Here is a 25,895-nt window from a genome sequence, read left to right as displayed (position 1 = left end):
ATACCCTAAACCGTGCGTTTTCTTAGAAGTTCTTACTTCTTGGTAAATGCAGTCTTCTAGTATTCTAACTTCGGAGTCCGATCTTTCTGTATATTCCACACCTTGAGGCTATAGTTCGTTAGCTTTTTTTCAATTTTAAGAGAAACTGCTTGCGGCTTGAGTTAAACAAGTGAAATATTTGTTGTCTTTTGTTCTGATGAGCTCCAATAAACCCAATTTGCAAACAGAGGCTTCAGTCTGCCTGCTAAATACATATGCACAAAACCCTTATACCATATCTAGGGGGTATAAAACAAGATTAAAAAATGTGCTTGTGCAGATTTCAGAGCAAACGCGAAGAACATACAGTTAGTGAGTTTTGGTTAAGAGTGCATGACTCTTAGACACCCTCTTTAGTTGCACACTTTATCTTCTAGATCTACCTAAAAAACTGATGCTGCTTATCGAAATTTATCGACTTTACAGAAGTTAAATAGACGGAGAAAGTTATTAATAACTGAAAGAAACCTTATTAACACAACTCATATAATCTTTGTGATCAATGGGTACAGTAGGCAATGAGATGAACAGATGGACCGATAGATATAAACTCTGTTCGTTGGAATATATATATAATATTGTATACAGCCGTCCTCTTCTGCCTGTTAACTTTATTATACCCCTTTTAAAAACTTTTCTGAAAATACACAGAGTATAAGACACACAAAAAATAAAGCTAACAAAAAGGAAAACACACACATATAGTAGAGAGTCCGTTGCGTTCTATGAATTCCAATTGATGCGGAGGCCAATTTAAAAGGACTTACTTTTTAATGAAGCGAGCCAAGTAGGATACATGAAACACAATAGCAGCTACGAATATGTTGGAGAAATACACGAGTTACACATCAGATAAAAGAGTCAGCACGAAAGCTTTAGAAAGTTGAGAAGCTATCGCTGCAGAATGAAAACCCAATTGAATGTTACACGAGACACAATTAGAGGGTCACAAAAAAAAAAGCCGGCTAAATTATGTTGCAAAAAAAATGATGGAAAATCTGTTAGTCAAAGAGCTTGGCATAAATGATGTACATCTGCAGGAGGGAGCGCGCGCGGTGTGTGATTGATCTGAGAAAGTTGAGAGTGCAAAAGGAAATGACACAAAATGCAAGCAGACAATGACAAAATGGGAAAATTACTTACAAGTCTTTAGAAACATGTGAGCGATGACATGAGGAATGTGAAGAGTAGGTGGAACGGGGAAATGTGGTATCAAAAGAATAGAAGTTAAGTTATATCAGTTTTAATTTGGATTTGTAGAAAAAATTGAGTTACACGTAGGACTTGTGTTCAAGGGGGAAAGGTTTCGCTTTGCTTAGAACATACAAGTGGAGATAATTCAAAGATGTTTTTTCAAAATCGAATTCCAGAGCCATTTTGTGTAATTAATCTTAAGTTGTATAAAAAGAAACATTTTTCTCATTTAACTCCATATCTTAACTTTATGCTTTATGTAATTAATCAAAGAATTTATGGAATTGTTTTAAAATACAAACTGAAAAACTTCAATTTAGCTAAGGACAAGCAATTAACTTCTTGCCAGATAATTTCCAAGGCAATTTATTGCGGCAGCTCTTAAGTTTCTAAGAGCTTCAAAGCGCAGCTAAAGCAAAAAATAGATTATGAATTTCTTGAATGTAACCAAGAAATCTTCTTGCATGCTTTAGTTTACTGGCTCAATGCCGTCGCCCTTCGCAAAGTGTTAGAGGTATTGTCAGTTATTTGGAACAGCTAGCATTTGTCTGTCATGTCCATTTGCACACGCTGACTTATGGAATGCCAGCTAATGAGGTTTCCGTACCAAAACGTACTTACCCCATTGCAATGGTCTCTGTCTTTGGCATCGAGTGAAACCAAACCAAATCAAATCACATAACATGTCAGCCAGAGCCAGCAACTAAACCGAGCTACCAGCCAACCGACCTGTCAGCATATCCCTCCAACTACCCGGCTACCCCGGCTACCAAGCCCAACTGCAGACCCAGCGACCAACTAACCAAAGCAAACCCAATTGAAGCGCTTTACCCCAGCTATGCTAATAACGCGCATTTTCTTTTACGCCACGTTTTTCACCTGACGCTTGCTAGCTGCCTAGATAGTTATGCAGCTCTCTACATATAACCCTCTCCATTTTGCCACTCACCCGCCCACTCGCCCACTCACATATTTCACCTTTCTTTTGCAACGCATTGCACGACCACTTATGGCTTTGCTATACACTTGCATTTTTAGGGTATGTTTGGGACCTGTCGCTGGTTTTATGGCTTTTTACATATTTTCGATATTATTTCATATACAAAATGTATAGTTTTTATCTTTTGGCGAGTATATTTTAGTAACCTCCAGGGTTTCATTGACTTTATTAAAGTCATTTAATTACATTTTTTTTTATATTTTTATCCAGCTTAAGTCCATAATTGTACTATAAAAAGTAGTTTGGAATTTTTGTTCGATAATATCTACTTTATTTATTTAATACAATTGAAATCATTTTTAATCTATATTAAATTAGGCATTTAATTTTTAGTAAAATTATTAAAATATTTCAATAGCATTTTACGAACTAGGTTGTCCTTCCTTAAATATTTGATGCAAGTTGAGATTCCCACATAATTTTATCCAAGAACTCATATTATTCAAAAGTTGCTTAATTAACTTAGTTGATAAATTTTAGTGCAGATACATATGAATGTTTGTATGTAGTTTTTTATACCATCTTAACTATCTTCCCATTTTAATAAATTATTATTCTTTTAACTTTCTCTTCTATTTCTGTTCTTTTACTTCGTATAACTAAAAGAGTATCCTAAAAGTTGGGAACCTAAGATCATAAAACATATTTGATTTTTTTTTATTTCCAACTCTTTTTTCAATTTAACAATAGTTTTCGTTTTTCGCACAATGAAGCCTCACAGAGTGTGCCTATTTTTAATATGTTTTTTTTTTTCACATTTTGCTTATTGCTGTTAAGAATTTTTGGCTTTTTTTATGTTATTCTAACGCTATTTTAATTAAATAACTTTTTGGGGTTTCCACAATGAATCTTTATTTGTACAAAGTTAATAGTATTTTTGGACTTGCGCATTTTGTATTTCTTTCATTTTTAATTTAACAAAACCTTTGATTTTGTCAAAAAAAAACCTGTGCTTATTTTAATTATTTAAGCCTCGCATCAATAAAAATAAAACTAATGTGAACGTTTTAATATTTATACATAAATATTTTATTTTATTCATTTTTAAATGGATATCTATCTAATTTGATATAATTTTAATGGGCTTTTTCCCAGTAAAGCCTAACATTAAGTGCTTTTTTTATTATTTTATATTATATTATTTTGAGGGTTTCTCATACCAAAGCTTAAGCAACAGAAGAGTTTGGCTCAAAATATTCGAAAGACATGTTTTTATGGTTAAAATTTCAATTGTGCAAAAAATGTTAAAGGGGACTCCCTATGTTTTACGAAAGAAAAGAGTTGTAATCTTTAAACAAAAATAGTGAATAATTAATTTTACAGCTTGGAGACAGGTGGAATTTGTGCCGTTACAATGCGAATGTTTTCTTTATAGGGCAGGTAATCTTCGACCTGTCAAATGTTGCATTTTTATTCGCCCGTTTTCAATATTTATTCGCATTCGCAATCGCAATCGCTGTTTGCTGCGTTGTCGTCGTTGTTGTCGTTGTTGTTGTTGTCGTTGTCGTTGGCGTTGTCGTCGTCCAATATGTGTCAAATGCAAATTTAAATCTTATTGAAAAAGGGGATTAGGTGACAGCAGCAGAAGCACAGCACACACATACACACACAGAGGCCATGGGAGAAGCGTGTGAGTGGGAAACTGTGGGCAGGCTTGGGGCATGTGCAACAAAGCGACGTTTTACCCAATGTTTTGTGGCAACGAAGATGCAGCAAGAAGCAGGCGGCAGCAGTTGGAGATGCCGTTGACTTTGTCGAAAACATGCTCTCATTTGCATCCTCGTGTGCATTTTCCTCTTTTTTTTCTACTTTAGCCTGGCAGTTTTAAATGGTTTTTTGTGGTTAGTGGATTGCATTCATAGTCATATCATTTTGGCATCATCTCAGCTTTCTCCCGGTCTCCCCCAGACTCACCCGGTAAATCTCTTTGTACCTTGTCTATTGCTCGTTTTTCATATAATAGAAATTCTGGTGCATACCGTAGTCTAATCCCACGGCAGCGTTAGACATATCAACATATGTTCAATGAGATTTCTACTTCAACCACACACACACACACACACACACACACACACTCGAACACACCCACATGGACAATACAAAATTCAATACAATGCCGGAGCCATACAATTTTTTCACAATTTCAAAATGTTTTATGCTACGAGCTGCTCAGCTCCTTTGTGTGTCTGTTTGGGATATATATTCAATATTTTCTGTCCACGACGAGGGGGGAGAGGAGCGGGTCCGCGGAGCCTGTGTGTATTTCAAAGCTTTTGTTATCAATATGTCGCTTGCTTATTGAAAATAATATAATATACGTGAGTGTGTGTGTGTGTATCTGTGATTTCCGCTTTGTTGTGTGCGCATCTTATAGATACTTTCGGTGAGCCATCCAATACCCAAATGCGTGTATCTGTAACTGCGCTTTGTCACCTGTCTGGGCCGGCACTTTGGCATTGATTGCTTGCGTAATTTGAACAACAATAAAAACAACAAGGAGCAACAGCAGTAGCGGCAGCTGATTATGATGATCTTGTTATCATCATCATCAGCAGCATCAATTGTCATATTAATACCCTGTAGCTATTGAAAATGAATAAAGAGGTTCGCACACGCCGGAGAAATTGTATTTGCCTTTTTATATTGATATCAAATTGGACAAGCACAATACCATATATTAAATTTAAAATAAAAATAAGGAGTTATAATAAAAATTAATAATAATAAAAATAAACTAAATATATAAATAAATTTAATTAAAAATATATTTCATGCATATCTCTTCTTTTATATCATCATACGCATACGCAGATCAGGTTAAGATTAAGAAAATTTCATTAATCAGCGTCGATAACATTTATTGGTTTCCAAAATAGGATATGAAATGAAAACATTTTCAGGACTTTGATTAAACAGTCAAATATGTGTGCTGCGCACACAAATACAAACACACACACACACACGCACAGGAGGGAGAGACATACACATGCAAATATTTATTTATTTGAACTCAGGTGAAGTTTTGGGTAATTTGTCTGTGTTTTTATTGTGAATCAATTTCAATAATGGCTCGCTTCATGATCAACATTAAATATGCATGCCGCAAATGCCACTGCACACTTAAGGAAATGCACACAGCTCCTGTCTGTCTGCATTTGTGTGTGTTTGTGCGCACGTGTGTGTGTGTGTGCTTGTGTCTCTGATTTTGGGCAAATGCCTTGCACGTAGCCACATAAATTGCCAAGTCCAAGACACACTTTGAGCTCTTCTTTAATGCGTATATATGTACATATACATATATACATATATATATTAGGCATTCGGCGTCTTGGAATTTATGTTGGGCTTTTGTTTGCCAGCTCGTGTCCTAATTGAAACATGCTCGCAAATACATTAAAGCCAAATAGCACGAAAATAATGAAGCTGATTAATTCAATCAGGCGAACTGAGGCACGCCCACATCATGGCACAAATGCTGCGCCCATAAGCTGCCATGTTTAGGTTTCGGTTAGGGGGTCGGGGTCTTAAGATTCTAGTTCTGGTTCTGGTTCAGGTTCACGTTCACGTTCAGGTTCATTGCTTTTGTGTATGTGTGCTAAGTAGTTTAACACGCTAATGTGATTCCAGCCCAATGCTGAGCGGCTGCCTTTATACCCCCGCCCAGCCCTGTTCCATTTAACTGATGATAGATCCGAGAGTGCCTAATGGCCGACCCTTAGCAACACACAAATCTAAGCCCAATTGTTTGTTGGTCTGTGCTATGCAATTTTTTTTCAGGCAATCGAACAACAGGTTTGTGTTTAATCTATTGAGATGAAGCAACTCAAGTTTTTGGAGCGTATTATTAGCTGAGACATTGATGAAAATCGGGATTTAATAACTTAAAATAAACAAGTTTAAAATTAGATGCCATGTATGTGCTTGGGCAAAGTCTGCCTGACTGTTCGTCCGACTGTTTGTTGGCTTTATAAGAGCTGGAGAGTTGACATTTGAGCTACAAAAAAATATATCTGTCAGTAATTAAACTAAATTTTAAAGTTAAGCTAATTAAACTAACGTAAATAAACACAAAACATGAGAAAATAAATTAAGCTCCTCAACAAGATAATTTATAGTACAGAATGTAATTATAGGCAACATAATAAAATAGTTTACAAAATTTATTAAACAGACAACATATTACTTTTAAACTAAGACTAAATAGCTGATATGTTATAAATTTAGATTGACGTTTAGCTCAGCTAAATTTAATTTTCGAACACTTAAATAGAGTTAAAATTTGCCAATGTCATCAATCAGTTTTGAACCACATATAAAGTGAAATTTAACAATGAAGACTGCCACAGAATTCAATCAGGATTGACTTGAGAAAGGTTGCCATTTCAATCAAATTAAGAAACTGGCGGCATAATCCAAAATGATAGTTGAACCAAATCATGATTGAGCTGCTTTGGCAGCGCATTTGGGGCGAATGTCTGTCGACCTTGACTCTACACATTATCCAGTCTATCTATCAAGCCGGCGACGTTGTCAAAAGTCAAAAGTTCAGTCTACAATTTGAACATGACATTTGTTCAGGAGACGGGGCAGACAGACAGGCAGACAGACAAACAGACAGGCAGACAGGGAGAGATATAAAGACAGGAGCGAAGCGAAATGGCGACATATCAACTGAACCTTAAATCAAGTTGTAAAGAGGCTGGGCAATGTGTTCAGGGGCTGGCAGCAGCAGCTGTTGATGAAATGCTAGCAAAAATAAATAGCAAAAAAAAAACAGCAACAACAATAACAACAATAGCAACAATAACAGAAGCAACAACAGCAACAAAAAAATACAAGCCAAAATTAAGATGGGCAGCTGCGAGGCATATGTACAAATATGCAGACAGGCCCATATATCCTACACAAACACATGGAACCATTTATACACACACACACACACACGCACACACACACACACACACACACATTCACACACATGCAGCTATAAAAGTGACAAATGTTAAACGAAATGTAAAGAAAAACTGACAACAGGAAGTCGCGACGTAATGAAGCATAAAAAGTACATTTTTCAAGACGACTGCAAATACATACGACTCCAACAACAACAACAATAACAGGGGAAAATAATATAATATAAAAAAGTGCCAAAAATGAAGGATACTTTTGTATAAAGCCGAATCGTAAATACACTTCTAAATCGCTGTAATTAACATGATTGAAAACAAAATGAAAATTACTTGCATTAGGGCTTGTCCTAGTTTCGGGCTAAAATGTAATAATATTTTAATATCAAATTCCATGCCAATTATTTGACAGCAGTTTTGTGTAGTATATGCTGTTTTTAGGAGAATTTAACAAAATGAAAACTTTTTAATGACAGTTAAAGGGACTATTGACTATCATATTATTTACATTAATCAGTCATGATATATAAAAGACTAAAGTGAAAAGCCATTCTCCCTGAAGTGAAAAGCCCCTAAAGTGAAAAGCCATTTACCCTGCCAGTCAGTCAGGACAAACAGTTTTATATATAGAGATTCAGATATATATGAAGGACCTTTACAAGCTCTTATATTTTAAATATTTTCGAAATTTGTTCAAAACTTCATAATATTCTACAAATTGCATATTTTTTTTTAAGTTTTATATTTTTTACAAATTAGCATTTAAAATATATTGACTTAAAGTTCAAGAACATTATTGAAAATTAAAAAAGACATGTATTCTATTAATATTATACAAATAATGCGTGCTTACTAAGTACTTTAAATCTCTCCATTAACAACATTTTCTTTACTTTACTCCAAACTTAAAAACAAACAATTCCATTAATATTATAGAGATTTTTTATGGCTGGTAAAGCTCTATGCACAGAAATCTTTGGCATTTCAAAATTATTCCCCTATCGAAAGCGTTTTTTGTAGCATCTTATGTTCGATATGAAAATGAATAAAATGTTGTGCACACACAGATTGTGAATTTCTATTAAAAAGAATATTTAGAAGCTTTAAAGCTAACATTCAAAATGTATTAAATATAAAATCTATAAAATTATTCTATTAAGAAGTGAAGCTCTACGCAGGGAATTTCAAGGCATTTTGAAATTTTGCTTCTCGTAAAAGGTAAAAGAAATTAAAAAGAAAATTACACATTTTTAATTTCCTGAAAATCACTCGACCCGACTTTTATTCAAAAGTATGTAATATGAAAATAATATAATAAGGTAGTTATATAAAAATGGAGTAGAGAAAAAAATAGAGTTAATACATTTCTGTCTTTGAGATTATTTTTATTATGATTATTTATTAATTACAATCTAAAAGACATGAAATTAAATATTTAATTTAATTCTGAACACAATTTGTATTTAATAATAAATAAATTTTACATATCACAAATTTGAAAGTTAATAAAATAATATCAGCTGTAGATGATACAAAGAAAAAAGTAAATAGAGACTCCTGTCTTTAGCATTGTTATTAAGATATAAAATAATTACAATCTAAAAGAAGGGATTGTATATTATTCTCTTTGTATTTTTGTTAGTACATCCTTCTTGACTTTCCTCACATGCACTCAATCTGGTTGGTTTCTTGTAATTTCACAAATTTGAATGTCAACTCTGTCTCTTGGATTCAAATTTGATTTTACATTTCTTGCATAACAAATGATAAAGTTCTCCATCGCTTTGATTTTAATTATTTTCTATTTTACTGTATACCCATTTTTCTTCTGACATGTGCTTTATCTGGTTTTTGAAAGTTAACTCTGCCCTTTGGTTTGAAATTTGAAATTTGATTTTACTTGAAATAAAATGCAGTCAACCCCTTTTATTAAATCACAGTGGGTATTTTCTTTTGTAAGAGCGCACAACAAGCTGGGGATTTGCTTTAATTTGGACTAGGCCACAACCAAAAATCCTAGCGTGCCCTGCGGCGTTGCCTGACAATGAGACTTTTCTTTTTTTACTTCTTTGTTTTTTTTTTCTTGTCGATTTTCCTGACGTATTTCCTGTGGTTCTGCGCTCATCGTCGCATATTCGAAATACATTTTCACGCTTGTAATCAATGCGACGCTTGCTCCCTGCGCTACTGCCCCCTCTTTCCAGTCTTCTGCAGCAACCAGCTTGCCAACTTATGCAAATTGTTGCCCCCGGCTGGGGTGCCCATGCCCCCTGCCACGCCTCATAATTGCTTGAAATTTTTGTGAAAAGCTGAAGCAACAAAGAAAATAATAAGAAAACGACAAACGGCAAACCGAATTTAATTTGTTTTCGCTCTTTTCTTGCGCTCAACTTTTCGTTTTCGTGTTGTTTTTCTTTTTTGTTCAGATGTCGAATTTTCTTTTTCTTATTTTCTTTTTTGTTATTGTTGTTGCTGTTGTTGTCTAGCTTGTAATATTTATTATCGAATTGTGTAAAAGCAGCAGCAACAAGAACCGGCAGCAGCGCCACATGCCAACGCAGTGCGAGCAATTTCAGGAACTTGCCTTTGCCTGTTCCTGTGCCATACCCTGTAAAAAGTAGGTTGCTGATAAGTGGGTATGATAAGCTAGAGCATATCTGAAGATGGTATCTAAGACAATACACCGATTTTATATATTTATTTTCTAAATTTAATAGATTTTTCAATTTTAAATATTTTTAATATGCGAACCATCAGATATTGAAAGTAAATAAATAGGTAGAATGATATTGAAGACCTTCTTAATATATATTTCCTATATTAATTGATATTGCAAAATAAAAAAATAGAATCTAAGACAATAAACAAATTTTAAAAATTAATAATAAATAGGTCATATAAAAATAATAACATTGTAAACATTCACTTTTAATATATGTTGATTATTACAATTACAAAAGTGAAAGTTATGGACGCTTATTATTTAAAGTAAATATTAATAAATTATCTTTAGATATGGTATATATATATATTTAAGTAATCTTTCTTACCTACATATTATAAATATCATTTTTACCTATTTAAGATACTCTACCGAAAGTAAGTCTTCGTGAGAAATGGTCATAGGTATATATATTTAATTTATTTTCTTTTATTTATAATTTATTAATTTATTTTATTATTTACCTACAAATTATATGTAGAATCTGTGCCTAATTTATATATTTCTAATAACTAATTAAAGTAATAATCTGATTTATATATAGTTATATATAATTTAAATCTTACTCTCGAGTCAAATCTTTTTTGAGTATTTGTTGACTCGTGCATACCTCACTTGACCTGCTGAATTTCTTGTCAATTTCTTTGCTGCAGTTGCAGGACAGGTTCCCCGCATAAGTTGCATTTGTAGCTACCAGTTGCGAGTTCCGTTTTGGCTTTTTAAAATGTTTGCCAACATTGCAATTGGTATGCACACGCGTGGACCTCGCATAGTTGTCCTCAACCTTATACTTTATACCCCCCACTCTCCCAAGACCCCTTTCATGCACATCCTCCAGCTCGTCCTAGTTGTAGTTGAAGTCGTTGCAGTCATCGCTTGTTCTCGACAGGAAGTCTCGCCGGCATATGCCCTGCACGTATTGCCCTTATAAATTGTTGCCAAATACATACGAAAGACTACCCTATAAAGTAGTGTATGTGCGCGTTTCTGTGTATGAGTTTGTGTGTGTGTGTGTGTGTGTGTCTATGGGTGACAGTTGCAATTGTGTTTGTTGTTGCAGGTTTTTTGGTATGCACAGGACAATTTTGCTAGCAGTTGAAAACTCAAGCAAACTTTTTGCCTGGCCATGTTAACTGCCAGTCAATACGAATACAGAAACAGATATGGCTTATTTGTGCCGAGTGCTGCTATTGTTGATGTTGTTGTTGCTCTTGTTGCTCTTGTTGCTGTTATTATTGTTGTTTGAAAAGCCAAGACCTTATGACTTATTCAGATGATGTTGGCTCTCTCTTAGTTTCAGTTCAGTTCCAGTTCTGTTCAAGCTCTGTTGTGTGTTGTCTCTGGCTCTGGCTCTGACTTTGACTCACGTCATTAATTATACGACGCGTGCGACGTTGAGCCAATTAAATTTACGCATTTAATGAGAGAAGTGCCACATAAACGACATACACATACGAGGGCTGCTCCATAACTTGCATTGAACTTTAACTATCTTGGCAAATGCAGCAGTTAAAAATAATTTTTATTATATATTAGGCGTATTTTTTTATCTTCGTCTTATCATTTTTGCATGTTTTTTTATTTTTTATTGCGATTTAATTTTATTTTTTTGTTAAACGAAAATTTAAGGAGGAAATGTTAAAAAAACAAAAACATAACTTATTTTAATTTCTCTGGTAAATTATATTAATAGCATAATAGCGTATAATATATATACATAGATCCTTAATGCTTAAAAATATCAAAAACCTTGCTTTAAATTTCGCTGACCATTTATACTTTTAGAATTTATTAACGTATTAATATAATCATATAAATATTCGACGTCTGCAATCTTTTGTAAAATGGTATAAAAAAATGGTATAAAATGGTATAAAAAAACTCCATTTCCATAACTTCTCAAAATGCACTAATAATATTTGATATCTTACTACACATAACAACAAAAAGATTTTAAAAATCTCAAATTAAATGTATGCCTTCTATATATATAAATATATAGTCATAGTCAGATATAAAAATACTTTGCTAATCGGTAAAACGTACAAAAATGTATTTTTAGCTGCAAAGCTATTTAGGCATCCCTCCTATTAAAACACGGAACGTATAACACATCTTGCAAGTTTAATACATTAATTAGGTTTATAACAGCACACGCATATCACCGTTGCGTTGGTCTGCTCTGGTGTGGATTGGCGAGTGGGTAACTATTACCCTTGGGTGGCTCCCAAGGGGGTCATTGACACACATACCAGGAAAATTGCCCCGGAGACCATCCAGAGTAGAGTATCAGTTGGCTGATAAAAGGAGCACAAGTTAAGCGCCTCGTCTCGACTTAAATACCCAACTTTGAGCTTTTATTTTGACCCGTTGTCGGGTCAAGTGCTTTGCATAATCATCAGGCGGCAAAGACCGTCGCTCTAATGCTTGGCCAAAAAAACGTTTTCACCTTGTTGGGTATAATTTTTATTATTTTTTTTTGTTGACTTGGTTTTTAGGTTCTGTGCGTGCCCAGATATTGCCTGAGTCGCTCGCAATTTCCAATTTAATTATACACCTGGCCAAAATTTGAATATTCCCATATAGACGAGTAAATAGGCATTTCTACGCACATTCACACACACACACACACACACACACACACACACACACAAATGCTGCTCCACATGGCATATACTCGTAAATTAAAAGCATTAAGATATTTAAATAATGTTTTTTTATGCGCTTTGCTTTGTGTGTCACGTGATTAGCTTGAATCATGCCACGAATTCATAAATTTTACGTAATACCTGCTTATTTGTGTGTGAGTGTGTGGTGTGTGTGTGTGTGTGTGTATGCGTGTATGTGGGAGGCAGGGCAAGAGCTCTATTTTAATTCATAATGAAGCTATTATTGCAAGCCAAGTGCTGGCCCATTGAAGATTTTAAATTCAATTCACATGACAAATTTGGTCGCTTGAATTGGGCCGATAAATTGCATATCTAATTAAATGCAAAAATTGAAGATTAGAGACTACATTTGGAACTTGATTCACAGGAGAAATTGAATGCCCAATCTTCGATTGGGTAACTCTTCGTCAAAGTAATTCAGTCTCTAATCACAGAGTGAAGTTCGATTGATAATTAGATATTCAAGCAATTCGGGTATATTATGCAACTTCTTAGCCAAGTGTTCGTTGAGCGAAGCTTTCAGATTTTATTCTTCTATCTTCAATCAATTTTAACACTACTCCAAATGGGACAGTGCACCATATAATGCTAAATATGAATTATAATTAATATTATAAAATATATTAATTAGGCAACACTTTAAGTGAAAAATCAAATATCTCTTTCCCAAATAGGCATCACTTTTTTCCATTTACTGGGTTACACTTTATAAAGGAATTTTTACTTAGCAAAACTATAATTCTTTAATTCTTCTTCCTCGCTTTGTTTCTTTTATTGTCCCGCACTCTTAATAGGAAACTTAATATATATTTCTAAGCTGGGCAGCACTTCTTTCGATTTTATCAATTAGGCAACACCTTAAATAAGTTTTCAAATATCTATTCCTCTAATGGGCAGCACTTCATATGAATTGCGTTTCTTCTCGAAAATGGGCAGCACCTCAAATGAGAAATTGCACCTTTAACCTTTATGAGCACGAAAAGTAAAATCAAGCTTAACTCTTATAAAAAGATTTGATTTGTTATCACAGAATTAAATTCAATTTGTTAAGGCTCTATCAGCTCAAAAAACATAATATTTCTTCACTGAAATTCACTTTGTCGTTCGTTTGTAATATATTTTATTTCACTTAACGTTGCGAGCTGAACATTTGGCATTCAGATTTGCTCGTTTCTCAAGTCCATTAGCATGGTGGCAGGTCTGCGCGTGAGATGCTCTGGCTCGTTTTAAATTTGGATCAGGCTGTGGCATAAATCACGACGAGTACGCTCAGTTCATTGAAGTGTCGTTTATCGTTTTGCTATTTTGGCAAACGCCGCTCGTGAACCTCTACTGGTCATAAATATGCCAATTTGGCACTGTACCCAGAAACTTTACTCAACCAAACTCAGTCCAAAAACTCCGCAGCTTGCCACAGTCGCTCAGTCAGTCCGAGACAGAGTCAGAGTCGAAGTCAGAGAGCTGAACAATAAAAATAAAATTTATTACTCAAGTTTATGGCAAAGCAATAAATGTATCTTTCACTGAGTATCTGCTCACAAGTAGTGTGTGCGTGTGTGTCTGCATGTGTGTGTGTGTGCACCTTATCCATAAATATGCACCCATTCGCACCTAGTCGGGCGCCCTGGCCACATGTGGCGCTCTCTCATAGTTGCCTGCTGTTAAAATGATTATGTTGTTACCCGTGGGCCACTCAACCCACTCGGGCCGCCGCCAACCCTTGATTCAAATCCCATAAACTTGTTCGACTTGATGTTGTTGCTGTTGTTGTTGTTGTTGCTGTTGCTGCTGTGATAGTTGCCGTTTATATGGCTGGCAATTGCCGCATCATTAATCTTACTCACGGAAACGGCGCTTAGGTCAAAGTTTTGAGTTTGGGTAATTTATCTTCCAGTTTTGCCCGCAATTATGTGCCGAAACGGTATAAAACCTAAAACGAACTAGAATTCCCTGTGCCACCCACAATAAACACCTGAAGTTGCCAGCTGCTAGCTTGGCCTAGGCAAATGTGCTTGGCCAGTACACACACACACACACATACACACGCACACACACACATACACACACACAGACAGATGCACAAAAGTGCTTTGGCGCTAGTCCCCGTTCTAATAATTCTTTGCCTTAATAATTGAGCAGCAATTTCGCACCCGCGGCACTAAAATTAAATTGAACTGTTTACAAACACATGAATTGCTTATGAGCGACAGCCAAGCGACAAACTATGCACCACATAGCGGCTGTTGGTGTTGGTATTGGTGGCGGCCGAGGCGCCGCCCAGGGGTAGGCGTGTCAGCCTGTGTCGTGTCGCACGCTGGGCGTGGCCGGACGCGTATGTGTGTGTGTGCGTCCCAGTGTGTGTGTCTGTGTGTGTGGAATGCTTAGCAAGCAAATGACAGTGCAGAACTGAAGTTGAGAACGCCAAACAGATGATGACCAAGCAACCCGATCGCACAGTGGTGCAAAAGCACAAGAAATTAAAACTCAATTACAAATGAGTAGCAACAAATAATAATATAAAGAAAATGAAGCAATTTATAGCTGTTGCCTATCACCAATAAATAAATAAATAAATTAATTAATTTGATTTACCACGCGCTCAAAAAATGGTGTATGTCTAGGACAATAGTTAGAACAGAGTTGCCGCCTTGAGCTAAGCTTCATGAACTAGCTTCAACCCAGACAAAAACTGTTACCATTTGTACACATTTTCATAGAGAATTTGTGAGCTAACTTTAAACCAAATGTGGTCGCTGAAGCTAAGCATAAGTTATTTTATTTATAATCAAAACATTTTCTGGAAGTGTCAGGTTTTACTTGGCTTTTTTCTTCGTATCAGTAGCAAACAATTGATTTGGCTGTGCTGCACTGTGCAGGCCACTGTGCACTGCCTATGACCGCACAATTAATTGCGTAAACAAAACGCAATGGCCGGGACCGAGAGCTGAGCATTGAATTATTCAAATCGTCCATAATTACAGCTGGCAAAGCGCGCAGTGCCTGACGCATTTATCAATTAAATGCGAATGCGGCAAATCCAGCAATTGAAACGGCAGCAGCAGCAGCAGCAGCAACAACAACAGCAGCAACAATTTTGCCACTGGGCAGCGGCAATTAAATTATTAAAAGTTTGCCATAAATAAAGGCAGCAACTTGACAATTATTAAAACGAATTACATGCAAGTTGGGCGACCGAAATGATGACCTCGGGCCAAAGGGCTAAAAGCAACAAAAAAAAAAAACGGTGTTGTAAGGATCATTTCGGCACGCCGAAGATTTAATACCCTTGTAGAAATTTGCCGGCTTAGTAGATTTGTGAGCAACGATTCGAACGACGATTCTACCAATAGCGCTGATAAGGTTTTGCTAATACGTATGATAGTATCATAGTTAAACTAGTTAACGCCAGGGTTGGTCGAGTTATCTTAAAACCATAAAAGTGTTCTATCCAAGAACCCAATTATCGAACATTGCATGATATAGTGATCCAATCTGGCCAGTTACGACTTATGTACAGCCTGCAAAAGAAAATCTGATCTATGCAAAGTTTCAAGGCGATGGCTTTAAGACTGAGAGACTAGTTCGCATAGAAGCAGACGGACGGAGGGATGGACGAACAGATGGATAGACAGACAGTAGACATGGCTATATAAACTCGTTTGTTGCTGATCTCAAATATATGTATATATGGTTTATGGGGTCGTAGATGTCTTCTGTTATGCGTTACACATTTCATGACAAAATTTGAATACCCTCTACGAGGGAATAAAAAGGGTTTGTTGGCGATTGGTGCGGGACAAAAGGCCAAAACGATGTATGAGCTCTTAAATTTATGCGTTGCTTTATGGACAAGCACACGCGTGTGCGTGTGTGTGTGTGTGTCATTGTACGTATGTGTGTGTGTATGTCCTGCGGGTTTATGAAATGCCAAGCGGCTGCTTTTTTGAACTGTTTAATCTCAATTACCAGTGCGAAATATGCAATAAATCTGTTATTGTTTGTTGTTGTTTTATATGTTATTGTTGTTTTTGCTGCTGCTGTTGTTGTTGTTGTTGTTGTTGTTGTTGTTGTTGTCGCGTCTGTCAGCCGTTTGGGTTCAAGTGCCTGCCGCAGTTGTTTCAAATTGCGCCGCTCGACTTTTTTTTTATGATTGTTTTCGTGTATTGCGCAATAAAAACAAAAATAATGGCAGCAGTTGAAAAAAAAATAAATAAAAAAATAAAAACAGCAAAAACATGTGTGTGGCAGGGCGCAACATACGCAATTTGTGTGCTGCGTTTGGGGCATTGTTGTGCGCCGACTGCAACATTGCCAAATTGGCTTTGTGCGGGTGGCGTTTTATTTTTTTGCTTTGTTTTTTATTTGCACTTTGTTAGGCTGGGCTAAAGCCTTTAAGCACATAATTTCAATTGCTGTACATAACACAATGGGATTAACTTTGATTTTGACATATGATTTGCTGGTGTGAGCTTGTGTGTGTGTGTGTGTGTGTACCTATGTGTGTGTGCGCGCAGATGTGGCCATAAAAACAATAGCATGCTAGGATGCTTTGGTCTTGAAATGTTGGCTTTATGCCTGCCAGCGTGTAAATTACCGAAGCAGAATACATGAAATACCTGAAAACAAAACCTAAAACGAGCCCAACTCAAAATGCTCAAGTTGCACGCAGAGTTCTTCCAAAAATTTTATTGCTGTTATTCTCAAAGCTTTCAGCAGAAAACAAAGTTATCCAGTCAGTTGGAATCTTAAATCCCTTTTTGTACTATTTGTGAGCCATATTCAATGTGCTTTGCGAATCAATAGCTAACAATAGGCAAAAGCAATTTGAGGCTAGCTTACATGAATTTTGGGCTTAACATTCTCTGGTCTTAAGCCGAATCTATAGAATTCTAAAACCAGTTGAGTTTTAACTGCATTATAATTACATCAATTCAAAGCTTCCACAAATAGGTTTAAGAAATTAAATGTTTATATTATTATTCATTTCACATACATACATATATTATATGTTGTATTATATAATATGATATTATATTATGGATTACATATATTAATGTATTACATTCAATTATATTTTTGTATTACTTATTTACTTATATTTATTTTATTACTTCAAGTTTCTTCCAAGTTTCCTTGAACTCAAATTAATTGGGGCTAATAGCATACATTAGTTTATTCAATAGATCGCGTTGCTTTAAATATATCTCCTAAGCAGTGTGACCACTGCACTGTAAAATCCAAATTTAATGGTTCATTTTACGCAGCTATGGCCACACTGTTCAGCTGCAGTCGTGTCATGTTTTTAATTATTTATTGAATTAACTTTTTCATCCATGCACAAAAACGAGATTTGATGCGACCAGCTCGTAAATTATTTATGCAACCAAAAATTGTAGCTGCATGAACACAGACCAACAGCAATTACAAAGTGCAATTAAATGCGTACACGACAGGTAAACTGTTTAATTTAACTGGCTTTTTACATTTGCGCCAGCCTCTTGAATTGTTTGTTGCCAAAAACAGTTTTAAATCTGAGTTCGTTTGCCAACTCTTTGATCCACTGACTGCGTATAAAGTTTCCTTTATTTCTGTGAAAAACACGCCCAAGCAAAACAAACTAAAACAATAAACAAAACAAAACAAAAAAAAAAGAAGACAAAATAAAACGAAACGAAATTTTCATGAACTTTGAACGCTTCTAATTGACTTTGAAGTGCTTTTACGGCGATTAACTCGAATGTATCTCACAGATACACGATGCCGTGCTGCTTACACCTACCTGTCGACGAAAATGCGCTAAATACGCTGCGCACACATACAGCTTTACTCACACACACACACACACACACACACACCCACTTATTTAAGTTCATTTAAAGTTTTGAGCCGCATCTGAGCGGCAGCTTTAAATTTTTGCCACGCTCGAGCTGCTGCCTGCCCCAATGCAGTCAGCAGCTTATGGGCTAAATTTAAAACCTGCACGCCATTTACAATACACACACACACACAGAGAGAGAGAAAGAGAGACAGACACACGCACAGACATGCATATACAAGCAACTTACATATGTTATTATCGCACAAACTCGCAAATTTTCGCCAGAGCGCAACGGCTCCCAAATGTATGCTACGTTTTTCAGCATTTTTCTTGCTGTGCTGCCTCTTCGCTGCGCTTCTGCGCTGCGCTACGTCCTCCATTGGGACGCTCATCCTTAAACATATTTATGCTAGTGGCTGCCCTGCTGGCAGGACTCGTTGGCCAGAACTTGACTGCTGTTTGTTTTGTGCAGCTCGTTGACATTTGATGTCACTGTGTCACCGGCATAAAAAATTAAAAGTATAAAAATGATGCAGATCCCATGCCCTGAGCCAAGCTGAGCCAACGAACGGGTGGGTGAGCGCGGGGCCAAATCGCTGGCATTATATGCGTAATAAAAACTTGCGGTCGTCCTCCTGCCTCCTGCCTCCAGTTGACCTTTTCGTAGCACCAGGCAAACTGTGGCCGGCCGTGAGTAGGGACAGTTTATTGTCCTGCTTGCGCTTTGCCAGCTGCTTGTTATACTCTAAACAGCAAGGTATTTTGCTAAAGAGACTTGAAACACCAACAACAACAGAATTTAAGAAACAAATAATGCAGAATTTGTTAAACAAGCTTATAACAACTTAATGGGAATTCTATATAAATCATAAACTATTTTTTAAATAAATGTCTTAAAATACTTTTTTGGTAATTTAAAATATTTCTTCAATGGATCTTGGAGGAAAAAATGAATACTGAGGACATCTTAATGGCACTTATAAATCTAAATATTTAAAGCGCGTAGTTAATATAGCTTTATGAAATAATATATTAATGTTTAAAAATACTGTGTTCAAATAATTCTTTATATATAATTCCCAGATTTATTTCTTTCATATGCCTTAAAAAATGTTTTTTTTTAACGAATCCATGAAAAAAGCCCCCTTTAAAAGTATGGCTAATTGTCTTAATAGAAGACTTTAGTATCAATAATAAAAATAATAACAATAACATAGAGCTCATACCATAAATTTACAATTTTTGTAAAATATTTTTCGGCCTAATCGATCACCAAACAAATGTTTCCAAAGTGTACAAGAAGTTCGGCTAAGAACAGGCACATTTTAATTTTTTTGTATTTTTTAAACTTTCTACTCAACGCTTAGGGCTAGAAGTGAGTGGGGTTGGGGGTGGGAGTGGGTGGTCCGTCAGGCAGCGCCCGCATTGGGGCAACTGGCGGTCTGTGCGTGACAGACGTCGCTGGCCTGTCACTCGCTGCTAGCCAGCTTTCTTTGTTTAACGCACTCGCCTTCTCTGTCGCTCCCTGTCACTGTCTGTCTCTGTCTCTTTCGGCTGTACCTGCTGGCTATGGGCATTAGGTCTGACTGTCCGTTTGTCTGTCTGTCTGTCCGTCTGTCTGTTTGCCTGAATGTCAGCCAACAAGTTAGTCATTTGCTGTATCAAAAATAAAACGCAAATAAAAAACTTTTACGACATATTTATCTTTTCTGGCGCAACTCTCGACTGTTCTTCCTGACCGAGTGACTGACTGACTTTGTGTGTGGGTCTATATGTGTATGTGCGTGTATTTGAGCAGAAAAATATTTGAAGGTGCATAAATGTGGATATGATATAGCACACACACTCGCACACAAAAACACACTCTCGTTCACCCACTCAACTGTGTGATGTATCGTTTGGTTTTACATGGTCAGCCCAAATGTTGCAAGAGGCAGATTCGATTTGTCACCATCAACATAATGAAAAACAATCAGCAAAAGTGCCAGACGGCAATTGAAGATTGATATTGATTTTGCTGAGCAAAGCTAGATATCCATATGAGAGCTGGGAGCTGATGATTAAGTAAACTAAGTAAACAGCATGAGAATTTCAGAGAGAGGCTGAAACAATTTAATTTAATACAATACAGATTTCCATGCTTATCTATTTCCAAGCACGTTAGTTGTCATTTAATGAATCTCAATTGGCCCTGTAATTAAGAAAGCAAATAGCTTTTTACCGACAAAGGCAGCACGTACAGTTGAACTAAATGTAAATAAGGAGCAAAGATTTGCACAAAAATTAACGAATAATTAATAAATAAATATTTTCATAGAAGGAAAGGGATTAAGCAAACATATCACATTGACTGAGTGCGGCTGTCACCATTTAATTATCAAAATAGCAATTTGCAGAATAACAAGCAAAGAAAAATTAAATTAAATAAATATGCAAATGCTGGGAAACTTATTTTAATTGATGACAGTTTTTAGTAAAGTGATGCATAATTAAGTAAACAGCAAAAGGCAGATGGCATACATAAAATAAATAATTATACATTTATAAAATTCCAAAATATATATATAAAAAAAATATATATAAAATAAAGTTAAATATTAATAATATATATATTCATGTATAGCGATACTGAAATAAATAAATAAATATAATATTAATACTCTTAAATAAAAACTTATAATTAAATAAGTAAATTAATTGATATAGTGAGTGATAATTAAGCAAACAGCCTGAAAAGGCAGCCGCTTCTGCTATTAGCTATAAAAATAAAGATTTGCATGAAAATATATTTAACGAAATTTGGCTTTGTTAACAGCCCGATAATTGTTAAGAGGATCTTGTTTTTTCGAGCAGTTTAAAAAACAGCTTAATATTTACATGGAAACCTACTTGAAAGCGTATCAGCTGTCATTTAACGATTGCCGAAACCGCAGGCGAAAAGCTGTTATATCAACAAATTAATGAATATCACATAAAAATATTTGTTTTTCCTACGTTGTCATTCAATGTATCTTAAGTAGGGTGGTTGGCTGGCTCAGTCAGAAGCTGCTTACATATTATTATCACCACATAAAAATGTATCAAGTGAATACTGGACTTCTCTGTTAGTCTCTTTATTGCCAGGATTCACATTAAATGAGAGTACTTTTTGCTGCTGCTGCAAACAGAATTTCGGTAGTCCGTCTGCTGGAGCAGCTCCTTTGGCGTCATCTGGTTACATATTTGTTGTGCCGCCCTTCTGGTCAGTGGCAGATGGTTCCCTTGGTTGACGCTGGCGGTCCAAAAAGCTGGGCCCAAAGTAGTGGGTGCGTTGATAGCGTATGTTTTTGTGCTCTTCCTCATGTTTAGTTGCTTGAAGCTTTGCCTTGGGCAGCACAAACTTCTCATAATACTCATCTGCAGGTGTTGAAGGACATTTTTGAGCCTTACTTGGGTCAATTCCTGAAAGTTCGACTTACCAAGTGTTAGCTCCATAATATTTGTATCGAATATATAGTGTTCACGATGTTTGTCCTTTGCGGATTCCACATTGGCAGACGCCTTGTCCACATACTGCTCAGAGTATTCATCTGTGTGGCAAGGGAATGTATTTTGGATTGTATTTATATATTTTAGTTTTTACTTACCCAGCGTCAATTTCAATTTTTTCATTTTCAACTGCTCAGCAATTGGCGGCTCAGCCATTGGATCGATTCTATTCTATGCTAAAATAACTTTTCAATCAATTAGAATTCTCTTGTTAATTTGCGAACAGCGAATCTGACGTACTTGATTTTTAGTTTTCTTCGCTGAACTTTTTATACAGAAATGCGATAGTAAATAAAGGTTGGAGCTAACATATATTCGCTTATCGATATATTGAAATATTTTTGGGTGTAAATATCGATAGAAACGCTGTCTAAAAACTTTGACAGATGCAGATGCAAGAATAGGAGTCTTTATAGATATTAATAAGAAAACTATTCAGAATGTGTCCAACTGGAAGATACCCAAAAAGGCACAGAATAACGGCCAAAAGCCTTTGAGCTTATAATATTCAAAATATCTATTAAAATAGTTATCTATTATATAATATCATTCCAAATTGAATTATTGAAATAGAGAAATAAAGCTTTCGATTATAATCGTTGATAATTGTCAGCCAGTTCTCTCTCTGGATGGTTGATTTTATAAACATTGCTCCTGAATGTATTTTATTTAATTAAAATTAGAACTAGAAACTAGTATATATATGTATACGTTACATCTGTAGTAGCTTCTTATAGTTCCCGACTTTAGCTACCTTCTTAACAAAAAGCATATATTTTACTTATACCCAAATTTTAAGCTGACTTAAATAACTTGTGCACACGCCTGGCTCGGGGCTTGGCGCACTTCTCAGCGCTCTTTTTGTAGTCCCTATCAGTAGATGGGAGATTTTTTTTTTTTTGGGTCTCTACTTTTATGGGCCCTCGTAATGTGCGCCTAGGTACCCAAACCGTCGAAGCCTTAAAGCTCAACAATCGTGCTAATGGGCCGTACTCGTCGTCATCGTCGTCCTTGTCAGAGTCCTAGCAGTTGTCGCCCGTCGTCGTCGTCGTTGTCGTCGTCTGGTGTGCCAAAGTTTTTATTTGTTATTATATACTTTGGCGTGTCAAATAAACATCACACATCTACGTACATGAAACATGTTTTATATGCCAGAGCTCTATGAAAGTCCTGTGCCAGAGTGTGCCTGAGTGTGTGTGTGTGCATGAGCTTCTACGTGCTGTGGTTGCGCACTTTTTTGTAAGGTTAGAGGCATTAGAATGCGAGTATATGAAAGTGTGTGTGTAGGAGAGTGTGAGTGCCGGAGCTCGTGTGTGACTGCGACTCATTTGCATGAATTGTCGCAAGCTTTTAGGTGAACTTCACCCTTAGCCGAGCTGAGGAGCTCTCCATCAGGCGACAATGTGTGCACACTGGCATTGAAATGCCTGAACTATGGATAAAAAATGAAATATGATTTATGACTGGAAATAAATAAAATAAACAAATAATACAAAATAAATTAAAATGAAGATTCACCAATGGTAGCCGCCGAAAGGCATAGTAGATTAATTTTAATCAGAGATGTTTAATTATAAAAAAAAAAAAAAAAACAAAACATAATACAATAAAATTAATGAAGGCGTAAGTGGGGATGCCGAAAGGCATAGTAGAGTAAATAAATCACAGAAGTTAAATACATTTATAAGAAAATAATATAATAAAATAAATACTGCATACTGAAACACAGATGTTAATTTATTAAAATTATTAACAGCGGCCCGCTTAATGAAAAAATAAAATTTATAAAACTTAATTTTAGCTAAATCTAATTATAATGCATACAAAACTTTATTTAAGCTAAAGCTAATGAATGCTTAATTAGTCTTATTATATATCTTCTTATATATAATGTCAAACATTTTTATAATCAGAATAATATTTGTCAAAAGTATCTGAACATAAAATTTGGTCTAACCTAAAATATATCTTTGAAATACGCAAATATTATTTTTTATTTATATGTAAATATACATATGTATATATATATTTTTTTTGATATTTTTCTTTTAATTTTAAAATAGGAACTTCTTTTATTATTAAATGGATTTTGCACACAATATTGTTATTGTTAAGTTCTCGAGGCAAACATTATGTTTATTTTTTATATCAAAATATTTATTTTTTACTTTCTTTCTATTATTTTAAAATTGATTTTGCATAGAATATTGTTATCTTAAACATTTTCAAGGGAGTAAAAAAATAGATATATTATTTAGCTGAAAATATTTATTAATTATGTCTTAGTTAAGCTGGCTTGATGTCCGTGCTTATTAAATGCAAAAATGAAATATTATTTTGTTTTTAATTTTTATTTTTCGATATATTTGGGCTAATCATCGGCAAGCTTCTTGAAGTGGAGACTGAAACAGATTTATTAAGTAGTTAGAAATGAAATAATATAATATTTAATACCTTCTAATATAATATAGAAATAATTTAAAATAATTTAAAATTTACTTTTTATTTATTTACCTTATATTACGTAATACATTTTGGGCTCCACTGTGCTATTGAGCTGGGCCTTTTAATGTTGCTCGCATGGCCATGGGAGGGAGTTGCGTTAATTTTATGCCATTCTGTTCGCTCTAACGTGCGATTTATGCTAAGCAGCGACAAATAAATAAATGCCAAGACCAAAGGTGTCTGACAGAGCTCTCCTAATGAGCGTCTTTATATGCCACGCTCCATTAATTTTGCACAGTTTCAACAAGAGCTTGAATTTCGTTGATTGTAAACTTTATTTATTTCTCATCTTTTGAAAATATGTTTGTTATAGCAACAAACCACCTGCCTTTTTTCTTCCTCGTATTGTTTTTTGAATGTTCAATTTGTATCGTAAACTATTGAGAAATTGTTGTTTATTTTTACTAACCGCAACGTTAAACGTTGAACCAGGCAAATATTGCAATATTTGAATATTTACATGCAGTTTTCGTTTTTGGCTACTAACTTTTTTGTTGTCTGGGGCTTTTAGCCTGTGTGAGCTTTATCCTAAGTGCAGGTCTTTTCTAAATGCATTCCCAACAATTTTTATGACCGCTGACAGTTTGCTTGTGTTTAATTTATTTTCTGCGAAAATAAACCACAAATTTTAAAATATTTTGAAGCATATAATATTTTATTTAAGATAGTACTCTACAGATTATGCCAACTTATTTGTGTGTGCTTTTATTGCTCTTATTTATTTTCACAAAGTTACAAATGCAGTTGGTTATGGTTTCTCAGAGTTTTTTGCTCCTTGTTGTTGTTGTATTGGAATAAGTGCTTCGCTTTAGTGCGGCAAAGGTAAGGAATGGCTTTCGATGCAGTTGCTTAGAACGTTTTTCGACTAAATTTCATTTTGTCTGTGTCACAAAAACCTCTTTTGAGGCGCTTTAAATATTTTACACTTTGTCAAAGGGAAATATTTACCAAATATTATTTGCTCTCAATATTTGAACTATTTTAAAAATATAAATTAAATAAAAAACATTTTAGATATTATCTTAGAAGCTGTCAATAAAAACAGACAATATTTTCCACTCTTAAATTTTAAACTTTTCTTAGAATGAAGAACATAAATGTAAAAAAAAAACAACTTATTTTGATACGTTTAAAATATCTTAAAGATTATCAAAAAAATGTTGAAATGTTTGTTTGCAATTTTTTAACTATTTTTTGTTATAAATATGAATATAATAAAAATATGTTTTTATGCGCTTTAATTAACAATTTAAAAATAGAAAAAGAAATGTCAGTAACAAGAGCAAATTTTTCTACCTTTTTTAAACTACCAAATTTTAAACATTTCTAAGAGAGAAGAATATAAAATGTAATAAAAAGTTTTCAAAATAAAAAAAAGAAATAAAAGAAATATTTATCAAATATTGCTTATTCAAATTTCAACAAAAAATTTCAACAAATTTAATAAAAGTTACATACTTAGTTGGGTGCGTTGTTTTGCTTTGTCAAAAAAGAAAATGTAAATATTTAAAAA

The 25,895-nt window shown here is 34.9% G+C and overlaps 2 protein-coding genes across 2 annotated transcripts in view; one reads left to right on the top strand and one right to left on the bottom strand.

The window, feature by feature from the left end:
• LOC115759177 (chaoptin) overlaps positions 1 to 25,895 on the top strand; it is a 57,510-nt gene that overhangs the window by 5,763 nt on the left and 25,852 nt on the right. The gene's annotated exons all lie outside the window — the stretch shown is intronic.
• LOC115759179 lies at positions 21,386 to 22,164 on the bottom strand. The gene is made up of 4 exons (XM_030700054.1): positions 22,118 to 22,164; positions 21,976 to 22,062; positions 21,808 to 21,918; positions 21,386 to 21,745 (listed from the first exon to the last, which is right to left on the bottom strand). The coding sequence occupies exons 2-4, from the start codon at positions 22,031 to 22,033 to the stop codon at positions 21,564 to 21,566; spliced, it is 351 nt and encodes a 116-aa protein (XP_030555914.1). The 5' UTR covers positions 22,034 to 22,062; positions 22,118 to 22,164; the 3' UTR covers positions 21,386 to 21,563.

Source organism: Drosophila novamexicana, unplaced genomic scaffold, assembly GCF_003285875.2.
Source record: "Drosophila novamexicana strain 15010-1031.04,08,12 unplaced genomic scaffold, DnovRS2.1 tig00000193-arrow-pilon, whole genome shotgun sequence".
In the NCBI taxonomy this organism is placed as follows: Eukaryota; Metazoa; Arthropoda; class Insecta; order Diptera; family Drosophilidae; genus Drosophila; species Drosophila novamexicana.
Note: the sequence above shows the minus strand (reverse complement) of the source record. Positions and strands in the feature narration are given on the sequence as shown.

Coding starts and splice junctions, on each gene's coding strand:
- LOC115759179 (XM_030700054.1), bottom strand. CDS start 22,033: ATGGCTGAGCCGCCAATTGCTGAGCAGTTGAAAATGAAAAAATTGAAA. Junction 21,919..21,975: donor AAAATTGAAATTGACGCTGG/GTAAGTAAAAAC, acceptor CTTGCCACACAG/ATGAATACTCTGAGCAGTAT. Junction 21,746..21,807: donor TATTATGGAGCTAACACTTG/GTAAGTCGAACT, acceptor CAACACCTGCAG/ATGAGTATTATGAGAAGTTT.